The sequence below is a fragment of the Schistocerca piceifrons genome, chromosome X (assembly GCF_021461385.2).
Source record: "Schistocerca piceifrons isolate TAMUIC-IGC-003096 chromosome X, iqSchPice1.1, whole genome shotgun sequence".
Lineage (NCBI taxonomy): Eukaryota > Metazoa > Arthropoda > Insecta > Orthoptera > Acrididae > Schistocerca > Schistocerca piceifrons.
Window position 1 is genome coordinate 742,925,032 of NC_060149.1, and position 26,552 is coordinate 742,951,583.

Sequence of the window (26,552 nt, forward strand, 5' to 3'; positions counted from 1 at the left end):
GTTGAGTCCCATAGTGCTCAGAGCCATCTGAACCATCTCACATTGTCCAGCACACACACACACACACACACACACACACACACACAATATAGTGACTAAGGAGGCCCAGACAAGCTCACCCAACCACAAAAATAAATTGCAAGCTCTTTATTTGTGTGGAACATACTACTATAGGAACAGTCTGACAGACATTAATTGCTAATGAACTTAAGCTCTCTTATTAGAAAAGTGTTAAGAAAGGTCTGAAATAAAACCAGACACCAACACTAAATAGTCACAGCGTAAAAAGCCTCATTGCGTGCACGCACCGTACCTCTTGTAAAGCTAAATTATTGGTTGGGTTTGAATGACATGGGTTTAAACCAGATTTTGGCTGCTTGATAGTTTATATTTAAATATTCTGTACTACACAGCAGTTAGGACTTTCAGAAAAAGCGTCATTATTTAAACAAACAGACTTAAATCGAGACTGGACGCGTAAATCGCATTTAAATAATTATCCTGATGAATGTGAAACACTTCTTTTAATTTATAGTTTCAAAATAAATTCACCCTATTGATTTACGATTCCGCCTTCTGCAAAACACAAAATGCTTTTCTCTGTTTTTTTAGTAGCATGAATTCACTCTTTGAATACACTACACAAAAGAGTTAAAGGGTCACTTTCTCTGAAACCACATCATTTTCACCCACTGCGACGCAGAAGCTTGAAATTTGACTCAAAGATGCCTACAGCCTTCCTCTGTTATTCTGAAAAAGTAGGACGCCCAGCGACATCACTCTCGACCTCAGATAGCAAGATGTCGACTCATGCGAGAAGAATCCAGAGCTCAGAAGTTCATGTGAGGTGTAAGGGGAGTAAATGAAGTCGAATTGCTACAGATTTTCACCACAATTCTGCCCAGTTCCACTGTGGACGTGTTACACAACGGGAAGGACGTCACACTCCCCCTTACCCACGTCTCACGCCTCCTCTTGAACCCTCTGCGCTGGAGGCAACACCTAGCGTTGAAATTGTTTTCTTATGAGTGTCCAATAAAAACATTCCAGACACACCGCCGAGGCGTTAGGAGAACGCTTTAAAGGACGTTAATGAAACCGCTCCTTCCCTTGGGGCGTTTAGTTACACACATCTCACGATCGAAAACATAAGTTTTCATTGCGATATGCAGCAGGACGACCTTCTTGGGAACCTTTGACGCTGCTGACGCCCCCCGCCCATCCCAGACGATTCAACCATTCTGCAAGGACACGGTGGGGTTGCAAACCCGTGGAACATGTGTGGTGTCACCTCCAGACACCACACTTGCTAGGTGGTAGCCTTTAAATCGGCCGCGGTCTTTTAGTATACGTCGGACCCGCGTGTCGCCACTATCAGTGATTGCAGACCGAGCAGGTCTAGAGAGACTTCCTAGCACTCGCTCCAGTTGTACAACCGACTTTGCTAGCGATGGTTCACTGACAAATTACGCTCTCATTTGCCGAGACGATAGTTTAGCATAGCCTTCAGCTACGTCATTTGCTACGACCTAGCAAGGCGCCATTATCAGTTACTATTGATCTTGTGAATCATGTACCGTCAGACCGACGTTCACCATTAATGGATTAAAGTTAAGTATTCCACCAGCTACGTCCGTTTTTCTAAATTCTAATTTCCTTGTCCTGTTCAAGACCCCACGCCAGCCTGCGTGAGCTAAAACGCGTGCCTTTCGGCCTCCTCTAGTAACATGGTGTTGGCTCTCCTGCCAACCAAAACAACATGATCTGACCCATTTAGAGTGTAGGGACCGTTCAAAACCATTTGACGATATTTGAACATGATCCGAAACAGCTAAGAGTCTTTATCCTTTATCATCCCTCCTGTTTTACACCCTCCTGTGGTGTGTTCATGGGGGCGTGTAGCACTGACACGTGCTCGAATGAAATGGCAAAAGGTGCGTCTAAGACAATTCAGTTCAACAACTCCCTCGGTGCCTACCGTACTCCTTTACTGAGCAGCTTAGAAATTTGCCTGTGCAGACACAAATCTTGACCGATTTCAGGGCGTCTGCAGGCAGACAGCCCCTTCGACATCCCTCATATTCTGCATACTTACAAGCCGGCACTTGAGCAGCAGTGTAGGGCCACTCAGCAGTAGTATGTTGAATGGGTTACTTGTCCACAGGCGCCTAGAAACCGGTCAATGTTTGTCTCTGTACGAGTACATTTTTAAACTGCTCAACAAAGGTACGCAGTTGGCTCCATGTGTGCTACCGAATTGGGGGATCTTGCCATTTTATTCATAAATGTGTCAGTGTCGCACTACCCTGTGTTCAGTCCACAGGTGGGAATGAAACAGGAGGGCTGAAAAAGCATAAACACCATTTGCTCCTTCGGATCACGTTCAAATTTCGTCGAATGTGTTTGAACGGCCCCTATAGCTTCCACACTGTATACCAGAGCAAAACGTGTGATCGAAATACACTCCAAAATGGTCAGATCACTTTCAATGGGGCTGCTGCCCCACGATGTCCTTAGAGAAGGCCTGAATCATCCGATGGTGTCAGCAGTGTGGAAGGTTGTCAAGAACGTCATCGTGCTGCTTATCACACTGTGAACTGTCGTTTTCGATCGCGAAATGTGTGGGAATCATCGCTCCAAGGGAATGGGTGGTTTCATTGCCGCCCTTTATTCCATCCTCTGAGGCCTTTTCGTGTGGATACTGAGTGGCAGTGTGCCTGAAATGTTTTCCACAGCCGCCCATAAATAAACTGCGTGGTTTCAACGGTGGGTTCCGCAGTTCTGGCCCCCGTCACAGAGGCGTCAAGAAAAGGGTTGAAATTTGATAAAGGGGAGAGTAGGACGACCTTTCCATAAGAATGTCAAATCAAACACTTTTCAGCCGTCTAAATTTCCAAATTGTTATTTTATTGGGTTGCCATTTCAGGCCCCCTGATCCTCGTGTAGAAGATTCCCATCAATAGCCCAGTCAAAATACGGGCATTCAGAGACTGGTATCCATAGGACTAGAGGTGGGAATTTTCCTGCATGTCTGCAGGGACCTGAAGACGGCGTAATATATCGCCAAAACTGGTAGCCCAATAAAATAACAATTTGGAAATTTAGACGGCTGAAAGGTGTTTGTTTTGACATTCTGTAATAAACAACCGAGGTCCCGCAACCAACTGTGAAAAGATGGACATACGGAGACCTTCCCATCGTGTGACACGTCCACGCAGGAGTTGTGTAGTATTGTGGTGAAATCTGGTGCCAATGTAAGATCATTAACCTACCTTTCACCTCAAGTGGTTCAAATGGCTCTGGGCACTATGGGACTTAACATCTGAGGTCATCAGACCCCTAGAACTTAGAACTACTTAAACCTAACTAACCTAAGGACATCACACACATCCACGCCGGAGGCAGGATTCGAACCTGCGACCGTAGTGGTCGCACGGTTCCAGACTGAAGCGCCTAGAACCGCTCGGCCACTGCGGCCGGCCCTTTCACCTCACATGAACTTCTAAGGGTTGGTCATATTTTCGCATGTGTCGACACATTCCTATTTGAAGCGGCACCGATCCCGAGAGTGACGTCACAGGCCACCACGCTCTTGCACCATTACACAGGAAGGTTGCAGGCAGCAGCCAAATGTCACATTTCTAGGCGCTTCATTCCGGAACCCCGCTGCTGTTACGGTCGCAGGTTCGAATCCTGCCTCGGGCAAGGATATGTGTGATGTCCTTGGGTTAGTTAGGTTTAAGTAGTTCTAAGTCTAGGGGACTGATGACCTCAGATGTTAAGTCCCATAGTGCTTGGAGCCATTTGAATTTGTCACACTTCTGCGTGGCAATGAGGGTTCAAAATGGTTCAAATGGCTCGGAGCACTATGGGAATTATCGTCTGAGGTCATCAGTCGCCTCGACTTAGAACTACTTAAACCTAACTAACTTAAGGACATCACGCACATCAATGTCCGAGGCAGGATTCGAACCTGCGACCGTAGCAGCAGCTCGGTTCCGGGCGGAAGCTCCTAGAACCTCTCGGCCACAACGGCCGGCGGCAATGAGGGAAAATTATGTAGTTTCAAAACAGTGAACCTTTAATTCATTTGCGCAGTGTTATTGCCTAATGTCCTCTTGATTTCTGCTGTTAGTATATACCGACAAGACAAGGAAACAGTGAAACGGTTAAGGAGTTGGGAAACACAATGTTGAAAAGTTCGTCATACGTATCATACTAAAGAAGCGTAACATAGCAGATGGAGACAGGTGATAAAGAGTAGTAAAATGCCATCCTGTTAGATCTAAGATATAAATGGTGCACATTTACAAATAAATCGATACGCGAAGAAGTTGACATACTGTTAGGTGACAAGAAGTCTCGGTAGCAAAAAGGAGAGGAAATAACTTTGTATTCTACTGCTGTCGATCATTCTGACCCCAATGGACCTGTCAATCAGTTTGAAGTTGGAGGTGAAGGTTGAACGTATGCACGATTCTGGGCTCTGCCCCTTGGCGGCCGAATAGTGTTCCGGGCGACGGCGGCCACACCCATCAACCTTGCAAGGCGGGGCGGCCTTCTGGCCACGTCCCAGACGCAGCGCGTTCCGTGTCCTCAGGTCGCACGCTCCAAGCCAATGAGACACGGTTCCTCGCATCCGTGTTGCGTTGTTTGGCAGCTCAGAACGCACGGAAATATTTCATTTCCGGTCTTTCTGATGTGACACGTTAAAGTCGTAGCCTATGTTAACGATGAAACGTTCCTTTCATCCGTCGTCGGAGCTTCCGCGGCTATGACCTCAAGTCCCACTCGCAGTCACGGCTGGAATCCATGCACTGGCAGCGGTGATCGGCGCGCGAGATCAACTACGTGACTTATTGCTCCGTAGATTCACTGGGAAAAGTATATTGGCTTGCCCGGATTAATTCCCTGTATTGGTACCCCTGTGGAATCAGTTTAAATTAGACTAACCAGCCTCGCTTTGACCTGTGAGACAGAGTTAAAAATGTCCCTATCTCAGAGTCGATAACTGAAAACAATATTTGGAGATTCGACCAGAGGACTGGAATAAGTACACTGCTAACAGTTCATACATCTCCACCAACTGGCGTCTAGCAACTTCCGCCAACACTCTCCAGAACAACAAGGAAAGGAATACAGTTAAGTGTCGATAGGGCAACAGCTCCACAAACACACCAGCGAAACAAACGGGATCTATTCGCTTAAATTAAATCTCAAACTCTTTCAAGATTTCCCGTGCTGACAGAACAGCTACACTGAAAAGCCAAAGAAACTGGTACACCTGCCTAATATGATGTAGGGCCCCCCTGCGACCACGCAGAAGTGCCGCAACACGACGTGGCATGGACTCGACTAATGTCTGAAGTAGTGCTGGCTTGACTGGGAGGGCTGTCCATTATTCCGTAAGAGTACGAGGGGGTTAGATCTCTTCTGAACAGCAGGTTGCGAGGCATTCTAGATAGTCTCAACAATGTTCATGTCTGGGGAGTTTGGTCGCCAGCAGAAGTGTTTAAACTTAGAAGAGTGTTTCTGGGGCCACTCTGTAGCAATTCTGGACGTGTGGGGTGTTGCATTGTCCTGCTGGAATTGCCAAAGACCGTCGGAATGAACAATGGACGTGAATGGATACAAGGGATCAGACAGGATGCTTATGTACGTGTCACTTGTCAGAGTTGTATCTAGACGCATCAGGGGCCCCAAATCACTCCAACTGCACACGCCCCACACCATTACAGAGCCTCCACCAGCGTGACTAGTCCCCTGCTGACATGCAAGGTCTATGGATTCATGAGATTATCCCCATACCCGTACACGTTCATCCTCTCGATACAATTTGAAACGAGACTCGTCCGACCAGGCAATATGTTTCCAGTCATCAACAGTCGAATGTCTGTGCTGACGGGTCCAGGCGAGGCGTAAAGCTTTGTGTTCTGCAGTCGTCAAGGGTACTCGAGTCGACCTTCGGCTGCGAAAGCCCATATCGATGATGTTTCATTGAATGGTTCACACGCTGACACTTGTCGATGGCCCAGCACTGAAATCTGCAGCAATTTGCGGAAGGGTTGCACTTCTGTCACGTTGAACGATTCCCTTCAGTCGTCGTTGGTTCCGTTCTTGCAGTACCTTCTTCGGACGCAGCGATGTCGGAGATTTGATGTTTTACCGGATTCCTAATAGTCACAGTACACTCGTGAAATGGTCGTCCTGGAAAATCCCCACTTCATCGCTATCTCTGCTGTGTCCCATGGCTCGTGCGCCGACTATAACACCACGCTGAAACTCACTTAAACCTTGATAACCCACCTTTGTAGCAGCAGTAACCGATCTGACAACTGCGCCAGACACTTGTTGTCTTATATAGGCGTTGCCGACCGCAGCGTCACATTCTGGCTGTTTATATATCTCTGTATTTGAATACACATGCCCATACCAGTTTCGTTGGCGCTTCAGTGTATATTAATCACTGAGGATCACTAACGCCCTCTCTCATACAAGCAATACTCAAAATTGACCTCCACTAGCAACTACCACACCCCACTGGCTTCCACAGTTCTTCCAACACTAGGGGGTGCAAATAAAAGGAGCTAATCCCAATTCTAAATCTACATACATACGCCGCAAGCCACCTTACGGTGCATGGCGAAGGGTTCCACGTATCACTACATGTCATTTCCTTTCCTGTTCTACTTGCAAATACAGCAACGGGAAAACGCCTGTCCAAAAGTCTCCGTACGAATCCTAATTTCTCTCGTCTTATCTTCGTGATTCTTACGCGAAAAGCACATGGCGACAGTAGAATCGTTCTGTAGTCGGCCTCAAATGGCAGTTCTCTAAAATTCTGCAATACTGCCTCGTGAAAAGAGCGTCGTCTTCCCTCCAGGAAGTCCCATTTGAGTTCACGAAGCATCTTCGTAATACTTGTCTGCCGATCGAACCTACTGGTGAATAATTTAGGAGCACGCCTCTGAATTGCTTCGATGCCTTCCTTTAATCTGAGAACCCCAGTTAACGGGCGTGGTAAATGTTAACGAGCTGCCGGGATTTTAAACTGATACCTACTAGCAGGATGTCCCTGATTTGTTTGGATACTGGCAAAAGGTGGGAGGATATCACTAATAAACTACTGACCATTAAAATTGCTACACAATGAAGATGACGTGCTAGAGACGCCAAATTTAACCGACAGGAAGAAGATGCTGTGATATGCAAATGATTAGCATTTCAGAGCATTCACACAAGGTTGGCACCGGTGGCGACACCTGCAACGTGCTGACATGAGGAAAATTTCCTACTGATTCCTCATTCACAAACAGCAGTTGACCGGCGTTGCCTGGTGAAACGTTGTTGTGATGCCTCGTGTAAGGAGGAGAAATGCGTACGATCACGTTTCCGACTTTGATAAAGGTCGGATTGTAGCCTATCGCGATTGCGGTTTATCGTGTCGCGACATTGCTGCTCGCCTTGGTCGAGATCCAGTGACTGTTAGCAGAATAGGGAATCGGGGGGTTCAGGAGGGTAATACGGAACGCCGTGCTGAATCCCAATGGCCTCGTATCACTAGCAGTCGAGATGACAGGCATCTTATCCGCATGGCTGTAACGGATCGTGGAGCAACGTCGCGATCGCTGAGTCAACAGATGGGGACGTTTGCAAGACAACAACCATCTGCACGAACAGTCGACGACGTTTGCAGCAGCATTGACTATCAGCTCGGAGACCATGGCTGCGGTTACCCTTGACGCTGCATCACAAACAGGAGCGCCTGGGATGGTGTACTCAACGACGAACCTGGGTGCACGAGTGGCAAAACGTCATTCTTTCGGATGAATCCAGGTTCTGTTTACAGCATCATGATGGTCGCATCCGTGTTTGGCGACATCGCGGTGAACGCACATTGGATGCGTGTATTCGTTATCGCCATCCTGGCGTATCACCCGGCGTGATGGTATGGGGTGCCATTGGTTACACGTCTCGATCACCTCTTGTTCGCAATGACGGCACTTTGAACTGTGGACGTTACATTTAAGATGTGTTACGACCCTTCATTCGATCCCTGCGAAATCCTACATTTCAGCAGGATAATGCACGACCGCATGTTGCAGTTCCCGTACGGGTCTTTCTGGATACAGAAAATGTTCGACTGCTGCCCTGGCCAGCACATCTCCAGATCTCTCACCAATTTAAAACGTCTGGTCAATGGTGGCAGAGCAACTGGCTCGTCACAATATGCCAGTCACTACTCTTGATGAACTGTGGTATCGTGTTGAAACTGCATGCGAAGCTGTACCTGTACACACCATCCAAGCTCTGTTTGACTCAATGCCCAGGAGTATCAAGGCCGTTATTTCGGCCAGAGGTGGTTGTTCTGGGTACTGATTTCTCAGGATCTATGCGCCCACATTGTGTGAAAATGTAATCACATGTCAGTTCTAGTATAATGTATTTGTCCAATGAATACCCGTTTATCATCTGCATTTCTTCTTGGTGTAGCAATTTTAATGGCCAGTAGTGTAAGAAAGAAATAAGGAATATCAAAACTGTTGATACATTCTGAAATTGGAATCAGGTAAAAAAACAATATTTAGCCGAGATCAGCTTTCACTGACATTATGCGTTGTAAATTGACACAGAGCACATATATTGCAACCATATTTAGGTACACAGAAATGTGATCAGTCTGCAGGGAGAATACTGAACCACAGAGAACAGGTGGCAAAGGGGGAGACTCAGGTGAATCGTACCTCATAGCTGGCGGTTTTGATTGTGGTCTTGGCTCGTGATACTCGTGTTTGCGAAGCGAATGCAACGGCGAACGTACGCGTGGGATGTCGCTACATTGTGTTCAAGGTGATGAACAGCCAAACTACTACTAACTATTGTACCTGTAGCAAGTCGTGACCGCGACAGTAACGAAACTGAAGCTGCTGGTCCCCCGACTAGAAGCTCGAACTGAAGGGTCGAATGTGACGTCAGCTAGCCCTTTTACGGCTTGGTGGCACAGTACTCCTGTAGGCTTCCGACGTTTAAAAATATTCAGCCTTTTCTAAGTAAATAGAAAATCCTGCTCCAAGCCTCCTTACAGGGACATAGCGGCCAACAATACCTTTTTGTCGACAGAGGTTCCTACCCAGCCTCAGTTCCAGCTGCCGGGAAGGCAGTTCTCACTGTATCGTTACACCTCCTCAAGTAAGAAAAAAATAGTTTAAAACTTGAATGGTTTTAAGCGGTCGAGGCCATTTTGATTAAATTATCGGCTCCTCTCAGAATGACGGCAGTCAGAATCTGTTTTCAGATTTCTATTCCTCAGTATATTAGGAAACGTTATTATGACGTTTCTTTTCTCTCGGAAATTTCGTTAATGGTTTAAATTGTGACTGAATTTTCAAGGAACTCGCAATAAACTTGACATGGAAGTTTTGGATACACCGGTAGGTTACTCATTAATAAATGGTCTTGGGTCTCTCATCTGATTTTCTGCTTATTAATTCGTACTCGACTCTCTCTGTGTCTGCGGCGTTGAGCTACTGCACACGTGAGCGGCTCCTCACGTGACAGTCCTGGGAAGATCTGTTGTGTTAGCCGCTCCACAGGGCCCAGCATCGCTTCTTATACCTTCGACGACTACCGCCGACTCCTCGATTTCACGAACTCCAAATAATTCCACAAAATAATATAATATTTATCCCGTCCCTTCTTTCTCAGCCTGCTCCAACAATAGATTTAAACATTTCCATTGGTCGTTCCCCACTTCCTCTAATAAATACACCAACAAACGTTTTGCAATAGCTTGGTATGTCGTGCAGGTGAGTTTCTATTGCGACTGTTCCTATACTGATCGGAAGGTCACCCCTGACGTTGTTTGTAAACACACACACAGCTACCATGAGCGCAATACAGTAGAACGCCGCACTCAAAGTGATTACGGCATTAAACAAAAAAAAAAAAACAACAAAAAATGGTTCAAATGGCTCTGAGCACTATGGGACTTAACTGCTGTGGTCATCAGTCCCCTAGAACTTAGAACTGCTTAAACCTAACTAACCTAAGGACATCACACACATCCATGCCAGAGGCAGGATTCGAACCTGCAACCGTAGCGGTCACGCGGTTCCAGACTGTAGCGCCTAGAACCGCACGGCCACTCCGGCCGGCTACGGCATTTCAGTTGAAAGTTAAGCACCAGTAATGACGCATTGAAGACACATGTCAAGAATGAACGTTCTTTATGCCAAGAAGGACATTTGAGACCAGTGATCATGTCCGCATCTTCAAGTTACGCGCAGAAGTATTCTCAACCAGGGAAGTTGCTAAACGAGTGCACTGGAGTCAAAGCGATATGCTGCAGACATGGAATCGGTTCCTATTGAAGTTAGTGTGGAGGACTGACGCCACGCAAGCCATCCACGTTCAACGGGTGCACTAGATGAACAATATCTACGACTTTTGACTCAAAGGAACGGTGGGCAGAGTGCTCCAGGACTGAATTTGGCGTTCGAATAGGCTAGAGGACGTTATGTATCTCATCAAACTGTTGGGAGACGACTGAATGATGCGAATCTCCATTCCCGACGACCATGGCGAGCACCACGTCGTATTTCGTAACACGGTGGACTCCGTTACAGATGCGCAATAAATCATGCAGAATGGACGCCTCGGGATTAACGGTGGGTGTTCTTTACTGACGAAAGTCGTGTCTGTTTGTAGCCTGATAATTTCTGACAACGTGTTTGGAGACAACCCGGTGATATCGAACGTCTCCAATACTGTGTCCAGCATGTGCAACAAGGTGGTGTGGAGCGTTGTTCTGCGGTGGCATTACATAAGGCCATCGTACACCTCTCGTAGTTGTTGAGAACAGTCTAGCTCCTCTCCGGTACGGGGACGAGATTCTTCAACTAATAGTGGGACCGTTTCGCCAACATTTTGGGATGATAATTTGCGTGGCGTTTTCAATGGGAAATGTTTGATCACCCACAGTACAGACCGTAAATGACTCCCTCTGAGTTTCATCTCTGCTCCCATGAACCGCTGGCTATGAAGACAACATTTCTTCACAGACAACGAGCTGTAGACTGGTGTAGAGAACTGGCGGAAAGTATAGGTGGCTGCCTTCTATGACGAGGGTGCTGGAAAGGTTGAACAGTGTTACGACAAATGTCTCAGTGAGAGCGACGACTATGTAGGCAAGTATCTGCAAGCTGTAGCTAACTGTTAAAAATAAAACATTTTTGTTTTTCACAGTGGTTTCCACTCGCGACCGATTGGACCATAATTTCTGAATAGCCCTCGTACAATGTCCTCAGGTAATGGCGTTGGAGGGCCAAGGTTTCGGCAACCCGCGATGCATTCCTGTATGGTTGGCGTCTGTTTCACAGGTGGTAGCCTTGGAACACAACAATTTTTCATCGGCGTCTCTGATGTAGTTTTTCTGTACTGATGCAGTCGTTCTCCAGGTACGTTTCCTGTGCCCAAGTGTATGGTCTTGGGCTTAAGAGCTTAGCGAGATATCCAAAGCCTAGCCATCTGCTGCAAAGAGCTGATGGTGAGTACAGAGGAAGATATTTTCTTGTTCTTGCAGTATGACTCCCTTTCCCATAAACTGCCATTGTGGGACAAACTGTGCACAGTGTATGATGTCATATACCATGCAGACAGAATAACCCACATGTCAAATCACTTCACTTCTAGATGAGGGACAACATGGTTACCTTGAAGGTAACAGCTATATAATGTGTGAGAGTATGTCAGAGTCAAGACAGTCTTTGATCGTAAATTTCCTTAATTCTGTTCAATAACTGGTTTCGATCGTAATGATCATTATCAGACTGATTTAAAATAGAAGTGGCACCTTTATGAGTAAGAGCATTATGGTAAGGTGCAAAATTATACACTCCTGGAAATTGAAATAAGAACACCGTGAATTCATTGTCCCAGGAAGGGGAAACTTTATTGACACATTCCTGGGGTCAGATACATCACATGATCACACTGACAGAACCACAGGCACATAGACACAGGCAACAGAGCATGCACAATGTCGGCACCAGTACAGTGTATATCCACCTTTCGCAGCAATGCAGGCTGCTATTCTCCCATGGAGACGATCGTAGAGATGCTGGATGTAGTCCTGTGGAACGGCTTGCCATGCCATTTCCACCTGGCGCCTCAGTTGGACCAGCGTTCGTGCTGGACTTGCAGACCGCGTGAGACGACGCTTCATCCAGTCCCAAACATGCTAAATGGGGGACGGATCCGGAGATCTTGCTGGCCAGGGTAGTTGACTTACACCTTCTAGAGCACGTTGGGTGGCACCGGATACATGCGGACGTGCATTGTCCTGTTGGAACAGCAAGTTCCCTTGCCGGTCTAGGAATGGTAGAACGATGGGTTCGATGACGGTTTGGATGTACCGTGCACTATTCAGTGTCCCCTCGATGATCACCAGTGGTGTACGGCCAGTGTAGGAGATCGCTCCCCACACCATGATGCCGGGTGTTGGCCCTGTGTGCCTCGGTCGTATGCAGTCCTGATTGTGGCGCTCACCTGCACGGCGCCAAACACGCATACGACCATCATTGGCACCAAGGCAGAAGCGACTCTCATCGCTGAAGACGACACGTCTCCATTCGTCCCTCCATTCACGCCTGTCGCGACACCACTGGAGGCGGGCTGCACGATGTTGGGACGTGAGCGGAAGACGGCCTAACGGTGTGCGGGACCGTAGCCCAGCTTCATGGAGACGGTTGCGAATGGTCCTCGCCGATACCCCAGGAGCAACAGTGTCCCTAATTTGCTGGGAAGTGGCGGTGCGGTCCCCTACGGCACTGCGTAGGATCCTACGGTCTTGGCGTGCATCCGTGCGTCGCTGCGGTCCGGTCCCAGGTCGACGGGCACGTGCACCTTCCGCCGACCACTGGCGACAACATCGATGTACTGTGGAGACCTCACGCCCCACGTGTTGAGCAATTCGGCGGTACGTCCACCCGGCCTCCCGCATGCCCACTATACGCCCTCGCTCAAAGTCCGTCAACTGCACATACGGTTCACGTCCACGCTGTCGCGGCATGCTACCAGTGTTAAAGACTGCGATGGAGCTCCGTATGCCACGGCAAACTGGCTGACACTGACGGCGGCGGTGCACAAATGCTGCGCAGCTAGCGCCATTCGACGGCCAACACCGCGGTTCCTGGCGTGTCCGCTGTGCCGTGCGTGTGATCATTGCTTGTACAGCCCTCTCGCAGTGTCCGGAACAAGTATGGTGGGTCTGACACACCGGTGTCAATGTGTTCTTTTTTCCATTTCCAGTAGTGTAATTAGTAGCATTGATTGACGTTTTCTGAGATGCATCTAACAAATGACATACCTGCCTCCTTAAACTTAGTAAACGAAGCAAATAAAATTGATAGACATGGTTGACATCTTCACATGTTGCAAAATGCAATAAAGCTGTGATGAACAGTTACGGCCTGTAACGTTGGGCCGTCATTAAAACACTACGATAACGGCTCAATACAAACAGCATAGGGGGTGGCCGTTAGGTGTCACTCTCCGTAAGCAGAATCTACAATGGCGTGCTACGAGCGCAGGGAAGAGATATTTGAAATGTTACGTAAGCTAAAATGCAATTTGTTAAAAGAGGCAGAGCATAAAAATGGGTGCACAGCAATATATTAGTTAAAATTACAAATGACAGCTATGCACAGTTTACAATGGCGTGTTACAAAGCCAGTGAAAATACTATACAATTCACATTATAAGGAGTGAAGAATGCAGTAAAAAAAAAAAGAGCATTGAAATGAAACGACAGCAAAATAGTAGTATCAGATGCAAATGTCACCTCTCAAGCAGGTATCCACGACGTATATAGTACATAACGAAATTAACTGAAAGTAGCTTACCAGCACACGAAAAATATCTTCTACGTATCAATATAATGATGGTAAATGAAGTCCGAATCAGTTATTGAAATGAATAAAAAAAATTGCAATCAAAAACTTTTGTTTTCGACGTTCACTTCACTCCTATTTTTGCCAAGACATAAACAGATTTGTGCTGTAGGAGAAGGAGGTTATTCTGAACGACTCAGTTGGAGTAAGGCGGCAAGAAAGAATCGTCCAACTCATTATCGAAAGAACCACCCTCTCATTGCCTTGAAGTAATGTAGGAAAACTGAGTAAAATGTAAATCCGCGTGGCCGGACGGGGAGCTAAAACCTACGCCGTTCGAAATCTGACCGAATATCTTAACCATTGTTCATATCCTAGTTTCCCGTATTTCGACTTGTCTGGCTTGTATTAAACTTTGCTTAGCTGTATGTTAATAGAACATTCAGTTACAAGTATTGTACCCTCAATTTCAAAAAAAATGATTTCCTAATTAAGATTGTTGAAACAAACATATTTGTTGATTTCTGGAATTTGTTTGTAGCAAGTGAAGAATTTTCTGGTTTCACTAAAATAACTTTTGGCATTGAGGCCATACGGAAGCTTTGAAACCAAGACAAGTGTTACGCTGGCACTCTTGCTGATATTTCCAGGAATCTGTCCTACAGGACGCAATCAGATTTCTGCAGAAACCGACCTCTGGCCGTTTCCAGTTAATAGACTTTCACATTGTCCAACGCCTGCCGATGACTGGAAGCTGAACAGTTCGAGGAGAATTTCTGATACGTCTGAGTTGTAAGATGGACAAATGTTTCCCATCCTGTTAGTATAAAGAAATACTGCCATATATAAATGAAGCAAGATTTGTGAAAAACGTGTTTTCTCATACAATTTATGACCTTTTGACCTACGGAGTTTTTCTCTAGCTTAGAGATGTTTTGAGTGAGCGGAAGAAAATCATTGATTTGCGAAAGGGATATCCTTTGTCTCACAGAATATCGTATTGCCTACCCGCGTAAGATTCTAATAAATGTTGTTTTCCTGTGCTTTTCTGCTATCTGTTATTAACTATCAGGTCGATATCTAAATACTGTGTGTGCTTGTTCAGAATAGGGTAACGGTTGTGATGTCATAAATGAAAGAAGGGGGTAGTGAGAAACAGTGAGCCGCCGGCACGTAGCCTAGGGCCTCCTTGAGCTTACGGTTCCCATCCTACCGACGGCTCATTATCAACACATGTTCTTTATCCACGGAGGGGGAGACTGCATCCACAATTTCCCAGACAATCTCAAAGACTTCGAAATAAATTCGCTGAATGCGAATATCTTGGAATCAACTGTATTACGTATAGACATAATACATATTGAACAATGGAAAATCAAGGATAGAATGTACCAATATTATGAAAAGGAAAGTTGCTACTCACCATATAGCTATATGGTCAGTAGCAAAAAATGTTCAAATGGCTCTGAGCACTACGGGACTTAACTTCTAAGGTCATCAGCCCTAGAACTTAGAACTACTTAAACCTTTCTAACGTAAGGACATCACACACATCCATGCCCGAGCCAGGATTCGAACCTGCGACCTTAGCGGTCGCGCGGTTCCAGACTGTAGCGCCTAGAACTGCTCGGCCACCCCGGCCGGTGTTAGTAGCAACTTTCCATTTCATTGACATGAAAATTTATGCTGGACGGGGAGTCGAACCCGGATTTCTCTCTTATCTCGAGCGGTCGCCTTACCCACATTGGCTACTCGTGCACGTGTCCTAACCCGATCCAAACTTTCATATATCACACTGTCTACATCACTAAACCATAGTCCCTTACACAGGCTGTAGATGAATGTCGGTTCCGCATAAATTTTCATGTGTAAGTAGTAGGTGGTACATCTACATCTAACACAGCTGACGCGAAGACATTCGCATTCAGCTAATTTATTTCTTATTAATTTTGGACGGCTGTAAATCGTCATTAATGCCTGTTCATCCGATCATGCAAGTAAATCTCAGCGAAGTTGGCAAATTACGACCTTCCACCAGCTATTCTCCGTCCGCCGGCCGTCAACAAGCCATCAAAATGTCACCAAGAATCAGGATTCGAAAAAAGCATTCTCAGTGTCGAGCGTCACCGCAGAAGCGAGCCTTGACGATATCGTATGTGTTATATGAATGCTTTAATATAATTGGTTAGCATGGATGGGCAATAAATCCACAACCTCCAGTGGGAATGCACGGTATCGTTCGACCTCCTGTGGAAATCTAAAAAAAAAGGTAGCAAGCACATGGACGGGGACTGCGGGCGGCTAGGCACTGCTAGGTGGGAATGTGGATCGGCTGGGGAGCGTGCCGGGATAGTTCGTGCATTTGCGATAAACGCTGGGTCCAGATGGCGTAGTGGTTAAAGCAACTGTCTCGTAAGCTGAAGATCTCGGGTTCGAGTCCCTCCCCCCCCCCCCCCCCCCCCGTTCCTTAAATTGACATAATTAACAATCTCGGATGCGACATCGTATCTTTTTTTACCGGTTTAGTGTGAAACAAAGAGAGAAATCATGGAGCATTATTGAGTTTTGGATTCCTGACACTGCCATTCGGAGTGACGCCTGGCAATTTTTCCTTCAAGGAAGGCGTCCGTTACGGATTTTTGATTTTTTATACTAGTTCTTCCACAAAGAAATTGTTCAAGAGCAGAGCTCATATATTTCGTCGCCACACAAACATTTATTCCCGCTGTAGTATATCAGCGAAATAACAGTTTAAGTGAAACTTCCTGAGAGGTTAGATCTTAGGGTGGGACCCATGCCTTAAACCAAACCTTTGCTTTTGCGGGAATTGCGAGTCATCCGCTCCAGATGACGTTTCTGGAGTACATGGAAAATAAATTAGTAGACTACTGTCAACTTTTAATTGCGGATGTACGCGAGCCCGCATTGCCATTTCGGGCGACACTTGCTCGTTTGCCTTGATCTTTCCGAATGTCACGTCGTCTGACCTTTCTTAAACCCGTATGCATTAATTAACATCTCGTTCTACGGGATCTTCCTGCAGTACACCGTTTGGATTATACTAGAGAGGAAGCAGCTGTGAATCCACGACATAGGTATTTTCTTAACATGATTTAAGACTAAAACATAAAACACAAAAATGTTTGATTTTTTCTTGCTGCCGCCCACTGTAAGGAGACGTTTAGAAAGGAAGAAAGGAACATTAGGGTGTACAGTTCCATCGACAACGAGTTCATGGGAGACGAAGTACAAGCTGAGACTGGGAAAGTATGTCGAAGAACATCGGCCGTGTCCTTTACAGAGGACCCATCCCGGCATATATCTTAAGCGATATCAGGAAACCACGAAAAACCAAAATCTGGATAGCCGGATGGGGTATTTACTTATTTTATCCGACCAGGGGATCCCGACAGTGGAGAGGAACATACATATAAAAAAGTTGCAAGAATTGTTTACCAAACTTCTCAATTTCTTTACGTACTTGTGGTTCAATTATGTATACATCTGAGATACTCTAACGAGAAAAATTATAACTGCCGACGTATCTAATAATAATTGTGATTCTCAATATTAATAGTAACATATATAAACAATAACAAAAATATTAATTTTGCACTTTTCAACATCATCCGATACTGGAGATATGATGACATAGAATATGGATATGCCAGTGACGGAAACTTGTAAGATAGGGTATATTGTTTCAATAGAAGGCGCTGTAGACACAGAGGCTGGGAAAGACTGAGAGAGGGGAGGGTGACTATACTGTACTGCAGAAACGTATGCAGAATAAATGGCAGTTGTGATAGAAGATAGACCATTAATTATCTTTCGAGGTGGAAAAGGAGCGGAATTTTGCTGAGATTTTGAAGGAGATCGTTACGAAGTTTGGCTCCCGATACAGAAAATGATTTTGAAAAATGGTTGTTCGAGTTTATCTCCCTATACTGCTCATATAATAGTGTTGGATGTTAAGCTGGATAAGAGGAGAGCAATGATTGCCTAGACGGTACTATAAACAGAGTATATGATAGTCTTTACGCTTATCTACACGTAATTGTCCATAGCCAGGGCTTGTATGGTCGAAAAAACGAACATCAGGAATGATAGTTCAGCTTCTTAAAAACTGTGCCACCTCGCAGACGTTATATACTGTGGTGACAAAAGTCGTGGAATAGCGATATGTACAGACACAGATGTCGCTAGTATCGCGTACGCAAGGTATAATAGGGAAGCGTATTGGCGGAGCTGTCATATGCATTCAGGTGATTCATGTACAAAGATTTCCGATGTCATTGGGGTCGCACGACGGGAATTAAGAGACTTTGAACACGGAATGGTAGTTGGAACTACATGCATTGGACATTTAATTTCGTAAATCGTTAGGGAATTCAGTATTCTTAGATCCGTAGTCTCAAGAGTGTGCTGAGAATACCAGATTTCAGAATAGAATTAGAAGCGATTGCTTAATTAAATTCGAACCTTTATAAACGAGATGTCAGTTCAGAGCAATTTGACGTAGTGGTGTGCACTTACGATTAATTGTACAAATGATTCGTGGAACATGAGACAAACTGGGTAACAACTATAGACCAGAGCAACAACAAAATACAGTACACTGGAGTACGACGAACATCGCATACACGCTCCTCCAACGACACATATTGACAGGTAAATACAAATATCAAACACGCATACAGAACCGATAGAGGAATTCATCATAAACCAAATTAAATTAGAGAATTCGTAAGTTGGCTATATTCATGCTGTTAAGTGTGGTACATCTGTTACACCACTACAATGAGGATAAATGTTAAAAACGACCATAGACTTATCACTATCCATGTAAAAATGAGGACACAACTGAGAGAGTAAAAGAACGACCAGCAGAATGTAAGCCGCACATGAGCACTGCGCTAAAGATGTGTATGCCCACAAATTGTTCTCATCCTACTTAGTTATGCAAATAATAGTTTGGAAAATTTTTTGGGGTACCAATACTAACGATACTTCAATACAAGAAGACAATTAGAAATAATTAATCAATTATATGCAGACAGTTTTCCAAATACTTTCACCGAAAGTTTTGTCCAAAAGCTGAATTATCTGAGCATAATTTTAGACTGCAGGCTTGGTGTTTCTATAGTAAACACTAGTGGTTTTCTTGTGCTGTATAGCACCTTCTTGAACTTTGATCTGTTATTATAGAGGGTAGACAAAATATGAGGGCTATTTGGAAAATGAGGTCCTATTGGGCTCGAAATGGAAATTACATTGAAAATCCGATGAAGCTTTGCATAGATGTGTTGGGCAGTCTCTAGTATGCCTGTCGATCGCGTCACGTCACTCTTTTCAGTTATGAGGGAACAGTGAGCATGTAAAGATGTCTGGATAAATAGTGTCACCCGCCAAGTATAAGGGCCTGGTGAGAGATTTCACCTGATGTCATGCAGCCCACATATCACAACTGTTACGCGTTTCCTTCTTCGTGACATTATTCTAGGTCCCATTCTACAGGGGCAACGAAGGAGCCCGTGCATCATTATCGATGGCAAATGTTTTGCAGCGTTATCGACGGGAAATGTTTGATCGCCCACAGTACAGCCCGAAATCGGCTCCCACTGAGTTTCATCTCTACTCATGCGACCCGCTGTCTATAAAGACAACGTTTTGCCACAGACAACGAACTGAAGACCAGCGTAGAGATTTGACGGTAAGCGCAGGCGGCTGCCTTCTGTGACGATTTGTTGGAACAATGTCTAACAACGGGTGGCCACGACGTTTGGATCGCGGATTTACTTCAAACGTTGTACACCTTTAGTAGGCAATTAAAACAACATAATGTGCCAGTAGTAAGGTGTACTACTCTGGCAATTTCGAGAAAATCGAAGAGAAGTTTGACGTGTCTATTATGTAACTGATGTATCTGTGCGTAGGTGGCGGACGTTAGAGCTCATGTTGGTCAAGTGGTCAGTGTTCGAGCTTCGTAAGACGAACGTGTACGAGCTGACTGTTCGACTCCTGCTCAAATCTTCATTTTTGTAGTACAAGGGTAAATCCTGTGATATTCGAAAAAATTTGCACCTACACTATTCGTTCTTGCTACATTAGCAACGTCTCACCGCCAAGCAGGTTAACTTCCAAATGGGGCCCGCCTCTGTGTCTGCAGCTCGAAGAGTCGAGGTGCAAAGTAGTTCCGAGTACCTTACTAGACTGCATGTATATAGGATTTCGCAAATCACGTCTGGAATACATTTTCAGGAAAACTTTATGCGTTTCTTCATTTCCTTGTCGATAGTTATAAACATGTTTGTTCTAATAATTAAATTTAATTAAAAATAGTTAGTAGTCAAATAACATGATATTCACTAAAACTTCACGCAAATACACGTGGTTTTTGAAATTATATTACCTCTCAAATGTCATATAAATTAAATAATACGGCCAGTGATGAAAAAAGTATCGGTTAAAAATTGAATTTGAGTGAGTTCGAAAGTTGACCACCGTGAAATCTAACTTCCGACATCTACGCACATATGCATGAGTTACATAATAGACGAGCATAATATCTCTGGTGGTTTCCTCGGAACTGCCGGAGTAGTACACCTTACTATTTGCACATTATGTTGTTTTAATGGTTTACTAAAGTTATACAAAGTTTGAAGTAAATCTATGATGCCAACGTGATGGGCTCCCCTTGTAAGTCGGAACAGCGACTATATAGAGGAATAGCTGGGATATATAGCAAACTGTTGCAAACAAAACATTTTTGATTTTCACAGTGGTCTCCATTTCGTGACCGATCGGATCTTACTTCCCAAATAGCCCTCGTAAAACTGGCCGGAAAATATTTCATGCACCTAAGATAGGCAACCCGACTTATATCGTGTGCCCCAGATGTGGATGATGGGAGTGGTGTTGCCGACGCTAAGGAGCGTGAAATATGTTCTGGGAGTGTTACTTTTCCCACGCTGTGTTAAGTGTATGCCTAGCAGTTAGTGTGAGTTTATGTGCATGAGACAAGGCACAGGAAGTACGAGTGTGTGTGTGTTGCAGGTGGGAGCGCGGCGCAGTCGCGCAAGAAGCCGACGACGGCGGCGCCCGCGGCGGAAGGCGAACTGGCGGACGAATGCCCCGAGCCGAACGGCTACTTCGCAGACGCCTACCAGTGCGACAAGTACTACGAGTGCCGCGACGGCGCCATCACCGAGAAGCTCTGCCCCGACGGCATGGTCTTCAACGACTACAGCCCCGATCAGGAGAAGTGCGACCTGCCCTTCAACATTGACTGTTCCAAAAGGCCGGAACTCCGTAAGTTGTGTACAGACTGCTCTAGTGGCATTCCTTTACGTTGTTAGGAAACTTCCATCATCATATGCAGCAATCATAGCAATTCTGCACTCAAATTTTAGAGGTAGCGATTTACAATTCAAATTCTGAAAAAAAGAATGAACAGAAATCCCTGGAGACTGGAAATACACACTCATACTCTCGCTCCAATCCTTTCGTATCAGGTTTAAGTGAAGTGCCGGTAACTTGTTAGATTTAAATAGGACACAGTCAGCAAATGTGAAGACATACATTTTAAAAAGGTATATAGAGGGGTCCAAAAAAAATGTATCCACAGTTTAAAAGTCCATAACTCGCAAACTAATCGACGGAGTTGTCTCACTTTTGGTGAAAGTGTAGCTTAAAGTCCAACATAACGATATCACTGTAGGTGTTCGAAATGGTCACCATTAACATCCACACACAAACGATCCCGCCGAACTGCAGCACGAACTACCGACTGCAACGTGTTCAGTTGGATATTTGCACATGAATGTACGATGGATTCTCGAAGTTCATCCAATGTGCGTGGCTTTTGTCGATAAACGACGTCCTTTAGTGTTCCCCACAGGTAAAAATCCAGAGGAGTTAGGTCTGGCGAACGCGGTGGATACACACAGCACCTCTACGGCCTATCCATCTTCCTGGTAGATTTTCGTCGAGATACGCCCTAACACGATTTTGGTAGTGGGCTGGGACACCATTTCGTTGGAAGTAAACTGTTCCGTCTCCATACAAGTCTCGGATGGCAGGTAAAATGGATGTCTGAAACCTCTGGAGGTACACCTCACCGGTAACTGTGCCGTCAAAGAAGAATGGCCCAATGAAGCCCCGGTAAGACAACCCACACCACACATTTTCTCCTGGCAAATTCACGGCTTTGTCTGCATGGACGTTCGGATTTTCGGCGGCCCAGTAGATGCAACTGTGGCGATTTACTGCACCATTGAGTTTGAACTGTGCCTCATCAGACCACACAATCATCTCTGCAAACTCTTCATCGTTGCACACATGTTAGTAAACCACTCGCAGTACTCCATTTTACGATCTGGGTCGTCCTCGTTCATTGCGTGTAGCAATCGTGGGATGTAGCACTTCCACTTTGCTGTCTTCAAAATTCGCCGAACACTTGAGCGACTCACTCCAGTTTCACGGGCACACCGTCTCACAGACTTCTGTGGTGAGCGATTGAATTGTTGTAACACACGAGGGGAGTTAGCTGGACTTGTTACTGCTACAGGTCGTCCAGATGGTTGTTTGTGTACATCTTTAACACAGCCTTCGGCTTCAAATTTGTCTCGAATGCGACGAATCGTTAAACGTGTCGGTGGCTCTGTTTGATACTCATTTCGCCATTGCCGTTGAACCTCATTAATGTTTTCGTACTTAAAATACCACTTCAAAACTGACTTCCTTTCATCGAATGTAAGCCTTGCGCCAGCCATGTTTACTCGAGTAACTAGGTGCAACTAAGAACAAAACGCTGACTATCTGGCGACTGTCATCTGACAAAACAAAACAACGCAATACAACGCTTGTGTGGCGATTACCGGAACTACAAACTATTACAATACCGAAGATGAGACAACTCCGTCAATTAGTTTGCCACTTATGGACTTTTAAACAGTGAATACATTTTTTGTACCCCTCTGTATAATAAACAAATACTGTTTTGCATTCAAATTTGATACCCTTACTTTAAAAACTCTATACGTACTGTCTATATAAGTTCAGAATCACGTTTTGGTGCTGATCATTTACAGACATTCTCGTAAATGAAAAAAAAAACACAACTTCTTTTTTTCATTGTCAACCAACTTCATATCATTTTCCCCAGTTGCGCCACATGGCACATCGTGCAACGGTTTGATGGACTCTTCTTCTTTACAGCTGCTGGGATATTCATCGGCAAATGAGTCCTTAGTCCATTGCTTGTAAATGGACGAGGATTCTGGGAGTTGCACTATTGTAATACTTATTCTGACACTTTTATACGAAAATCTGAGAACGTTTTCTTCTTCTGCCACGTGAGTTTTGATACACAATAAAGGTATATAATATGCGTATCTCCAGAATACGAAAAAATATATCGTCATACTTTTCTTAACTTTTTCATCACTAGAATCATGGTCATCCTTGTTTACTACAGAAGAAAAATTTCTCCCAGCGTCTGACGTATCACTCTGTACTGAACTACTATCTAAAACAAAGTTTAAAAGACCTATAATTGCATCTTAGTCACAAAAGCGATAGTAACGAAGGCTCAGACTACTATACACGGTGTTTCACCATATCTGTTGCAAGATTCTAGTGGTTGTAGAGGGGACTTAGTAAATAAAGCTTTGATAATCAATCACTCTCCAGAAATCTATGGTCTGGATGTAAGAAATGAGGGGCAGCCAAATGAAAATCAGACATCCGCTACAATGGGACCATGGAGTAGTTCTACTCGAAAGTAATCACCACACCCGTTGAGGCATTTATCCCACTGGGAGAGGAGACAATCAATTGCTTTTTCGTAGAAAGCTGCTGGTCGCTGACTCATCCGAAAGCGGACCCACTGTTGCGCTTCCTCGTCCGACTGAAACCGATGTCCACGCATATCTTTCTTCAGGTTGCTAAGGATGTGAAAACCACACGGTGATAGATCCAGACAGTGCGGAGGATGCTGCAGTGTTTCCAAACCAAATCGCTGAAGCGTAGCCTTCGTCCGATTGGCAAGGGGGGGGGGGAGGGGAGAGAGAGTTATTGCGCACCAGGATAATTCCGTCCGACAGCATTCCTGGGCTTTTGGACTCCATGGCGCGTCGCAGTTTCTGCAAAGTGCCTTTATAGCGCTGCACTCTGATTGAGGTTCTGATCTCGAGGAACTTTAAGAGCAGAGGGCACCTGCAGTCGAAGAAGAAGGTCATCATGACCTTACCGGAACTTGTGTGAACAGCTCTGAATTCCTTTGGCGGGGTAGATGTGGGATGTTTCCAGTGCTGGCTTTGCCAGTTGTCCTCGCGCTGTCGGACTGAATCATCCTGTTGCACGATAAAGCCCGATCCAAACACTGCCAATCAGACGAAGGCTACGCTTCGGTCATTTGGTCGGGAAACACTGCAACATCCTTAGGGATGGCCCGGATCTTTCACCGTCTGCTTTTCACACCTTTGGCGACCCGAAGAAAGAGATATACGTGGACGTCGGTTTCAGTTGGACGAGGATGTGCAAGAATGGGCGCGGTTGTGGATCCGTTGGCGGCTGACCGCTTCCTACGAAACAAGAATTGGTCGCCTCGTCTCGCAGTGGGGTACATGTCTTAAGGTACATGTCTTAACGCGTGTCGTGATTACTTTTGAATGGAACCATTGCATGGTCCCGTTGTAGCCTGTGTCCGGTTTTCATTTGACTGCTTCCTATAAGTTTGAAGATCAGATTGCTTTCAAATCTCCCGCTTTACGATACGTACACAAACTGAGAAGAGGATGCCGTCGTCAGTCCCTTCTGCAATAATTAGGACATCGCATTCCATCTGAATACAATAATGTCTGCGAGGAACTGGTACGTTCACAACTACAGGATTGACTGTGGTGCTTATTCTCGGAGAAGACAACATGGCGACGAGTATTCGAATCATTACCAATACTATGAGGTCTTTTATAGTACACGGCACATGGATCAGAGCTCTTTGTTTTCGCTGTGTGCGTACCGTGACCAGTCTTCAATGTTATTTTAAATACAAACTGTACGTTTCTGGACATGTGATCGTTGTCAAAACTGTATCTACTGAGTCCCCTATACAACCCTCAGAAGTGGGTTACAGGAGTTCTGAAATACTCTTTACGTAGAGACAAAACACGAAGAAAAAAAAGCGCAGTCAAAATCCACAGACTTCTAATATGTGTTGAACTATATGCAAGAGTCATCTGTGGTCATATGATCGCGCTACATGGAGCACTATACGCGCTGTGATCGGCAAAAGATGCGAGGGCCTGGAGTGGCGTGGCGTGGCTAACTGGTGCGAATGGAAAAAGAACAGTTGAAAACCCAATCAAATGACAGGTGAGGGTTTGTGTTCCTACCCGTTCCTTCTACGAGGGTTGTTCGGAAAGTAAGGAACGATCGGTCGCAAAATGGAAACCATAGTGAAAATCAAAACTGTTTTCTTTCAACATTTAGCCATACCTATCAGGTACTTCTCTACATAATCGCCGCTCCGACTTAGACATTTGTCGGAGTGTTATACAAAATTTCCAACACCATCGTCATAGAAGGCAGCCGCATGTGCTTTCTGATAATTCTCTACGCTGGTCCATAGCGCGTAGTCTGCGCCCAAGTGTTGTCTTCGAATCTAGCGTTTCATGTGAACAGAGATGATACTCAGGACGAGGCAATTAGGGCTGTGTTGTGGGTGATCGAACACTTCCCATCGAAAAGGCTGCAGGAGCGCCTTCACTGCCCCTGCAGAGTGTGGTTGAGAATTGCCATGAAGAAGGATGTGCGTGGCAGTTGTGTTAGGAGGGCTGCATTCATTAAGGCGAAGCCTTTCAGCGGGCCCTCCTAGTTGGCGGGAGACATCGTTGTTCTAGGCACCTTTACTCGCTCACAGTGCGCTCACAACTGAAAAGAGCGTCTTGATGCGATTGACGGGCATACTAGAGACACTGCCCAAAACGTCTGTGAAAAGCCTCGTCCGATTTCCACAGTGGTTTCCATTTTGCGATCGATCGTTACTCACTTTCTGAATAGCCCTCGTAATTAATTTTACAACGTCGTATTAAACAAGGTCAATGAAAGTTTGATTTAGCAGTTAGCTGAATATCAAAGAGGTTGCAGAAATGGGAAGTCGTGTGTGGAAAAACTTTTTTATCTCAAGAGAATTCTAAAAGGAAGACAATCTGAGGAGAAAACAAAGGAATTGTGTTCGTTGTTTTCGGAGTAGCGTATGGCACATCCCGTAATTTTAGAAGATTTTTCAGCAGTCAGAAAGAGAGAATCAATTACAAACCAGAAGTTAATGGAAGCTTACTCCAAAGTCAAATATTAGGGGGAAAATTTCGGTGACCTTCGGGAATCGAATTTAACTACGCAGGCTTGTGGCGTATCACATCAAGTATTACGTCTCAGCTTAGGAAAAGTGGCGAGAATCAAGAAGACCAAATAAATGTAGCAGAAACAGAATGTATTTATCTAGGGGTGACAACATAAGGCCTGAAGAGGAAGTGCGTAGAATTCACAGCTGAGGTGAACTTAAGAGCAAGGTATACAGATAACGTTTAGAAAACTGTTGACGAACTATATAAAACTATAAAATTCGAGATTTCTCATAATATGACAGTGTACATAGAA

The 26,552-nt window shown here is 45.2% G+C and overlaps 1 protein-coding gene across 1 annotated transcript in view; it reads left to right on the forward strand.

The window, feature by feature from the left end:
* LOC124723113 (protein obstructor-E-like) overlaps positions 1–26,552 on the forward strand; it is an 83,562-nt gene that overhangs the window by 21,132 nt on the left and 35,878 nt on the right. The window contains exon 2 of the mRNA XM_047248295.1: positions 20,946–21,200. Within this exon, the coding sequence (XP_047104251.1) occupies positions 20,946–21,200 (255 nt within the window). The remainder of the gene's footprint in view (positions 1–20,945; positions 21,201–26,552) is intronic.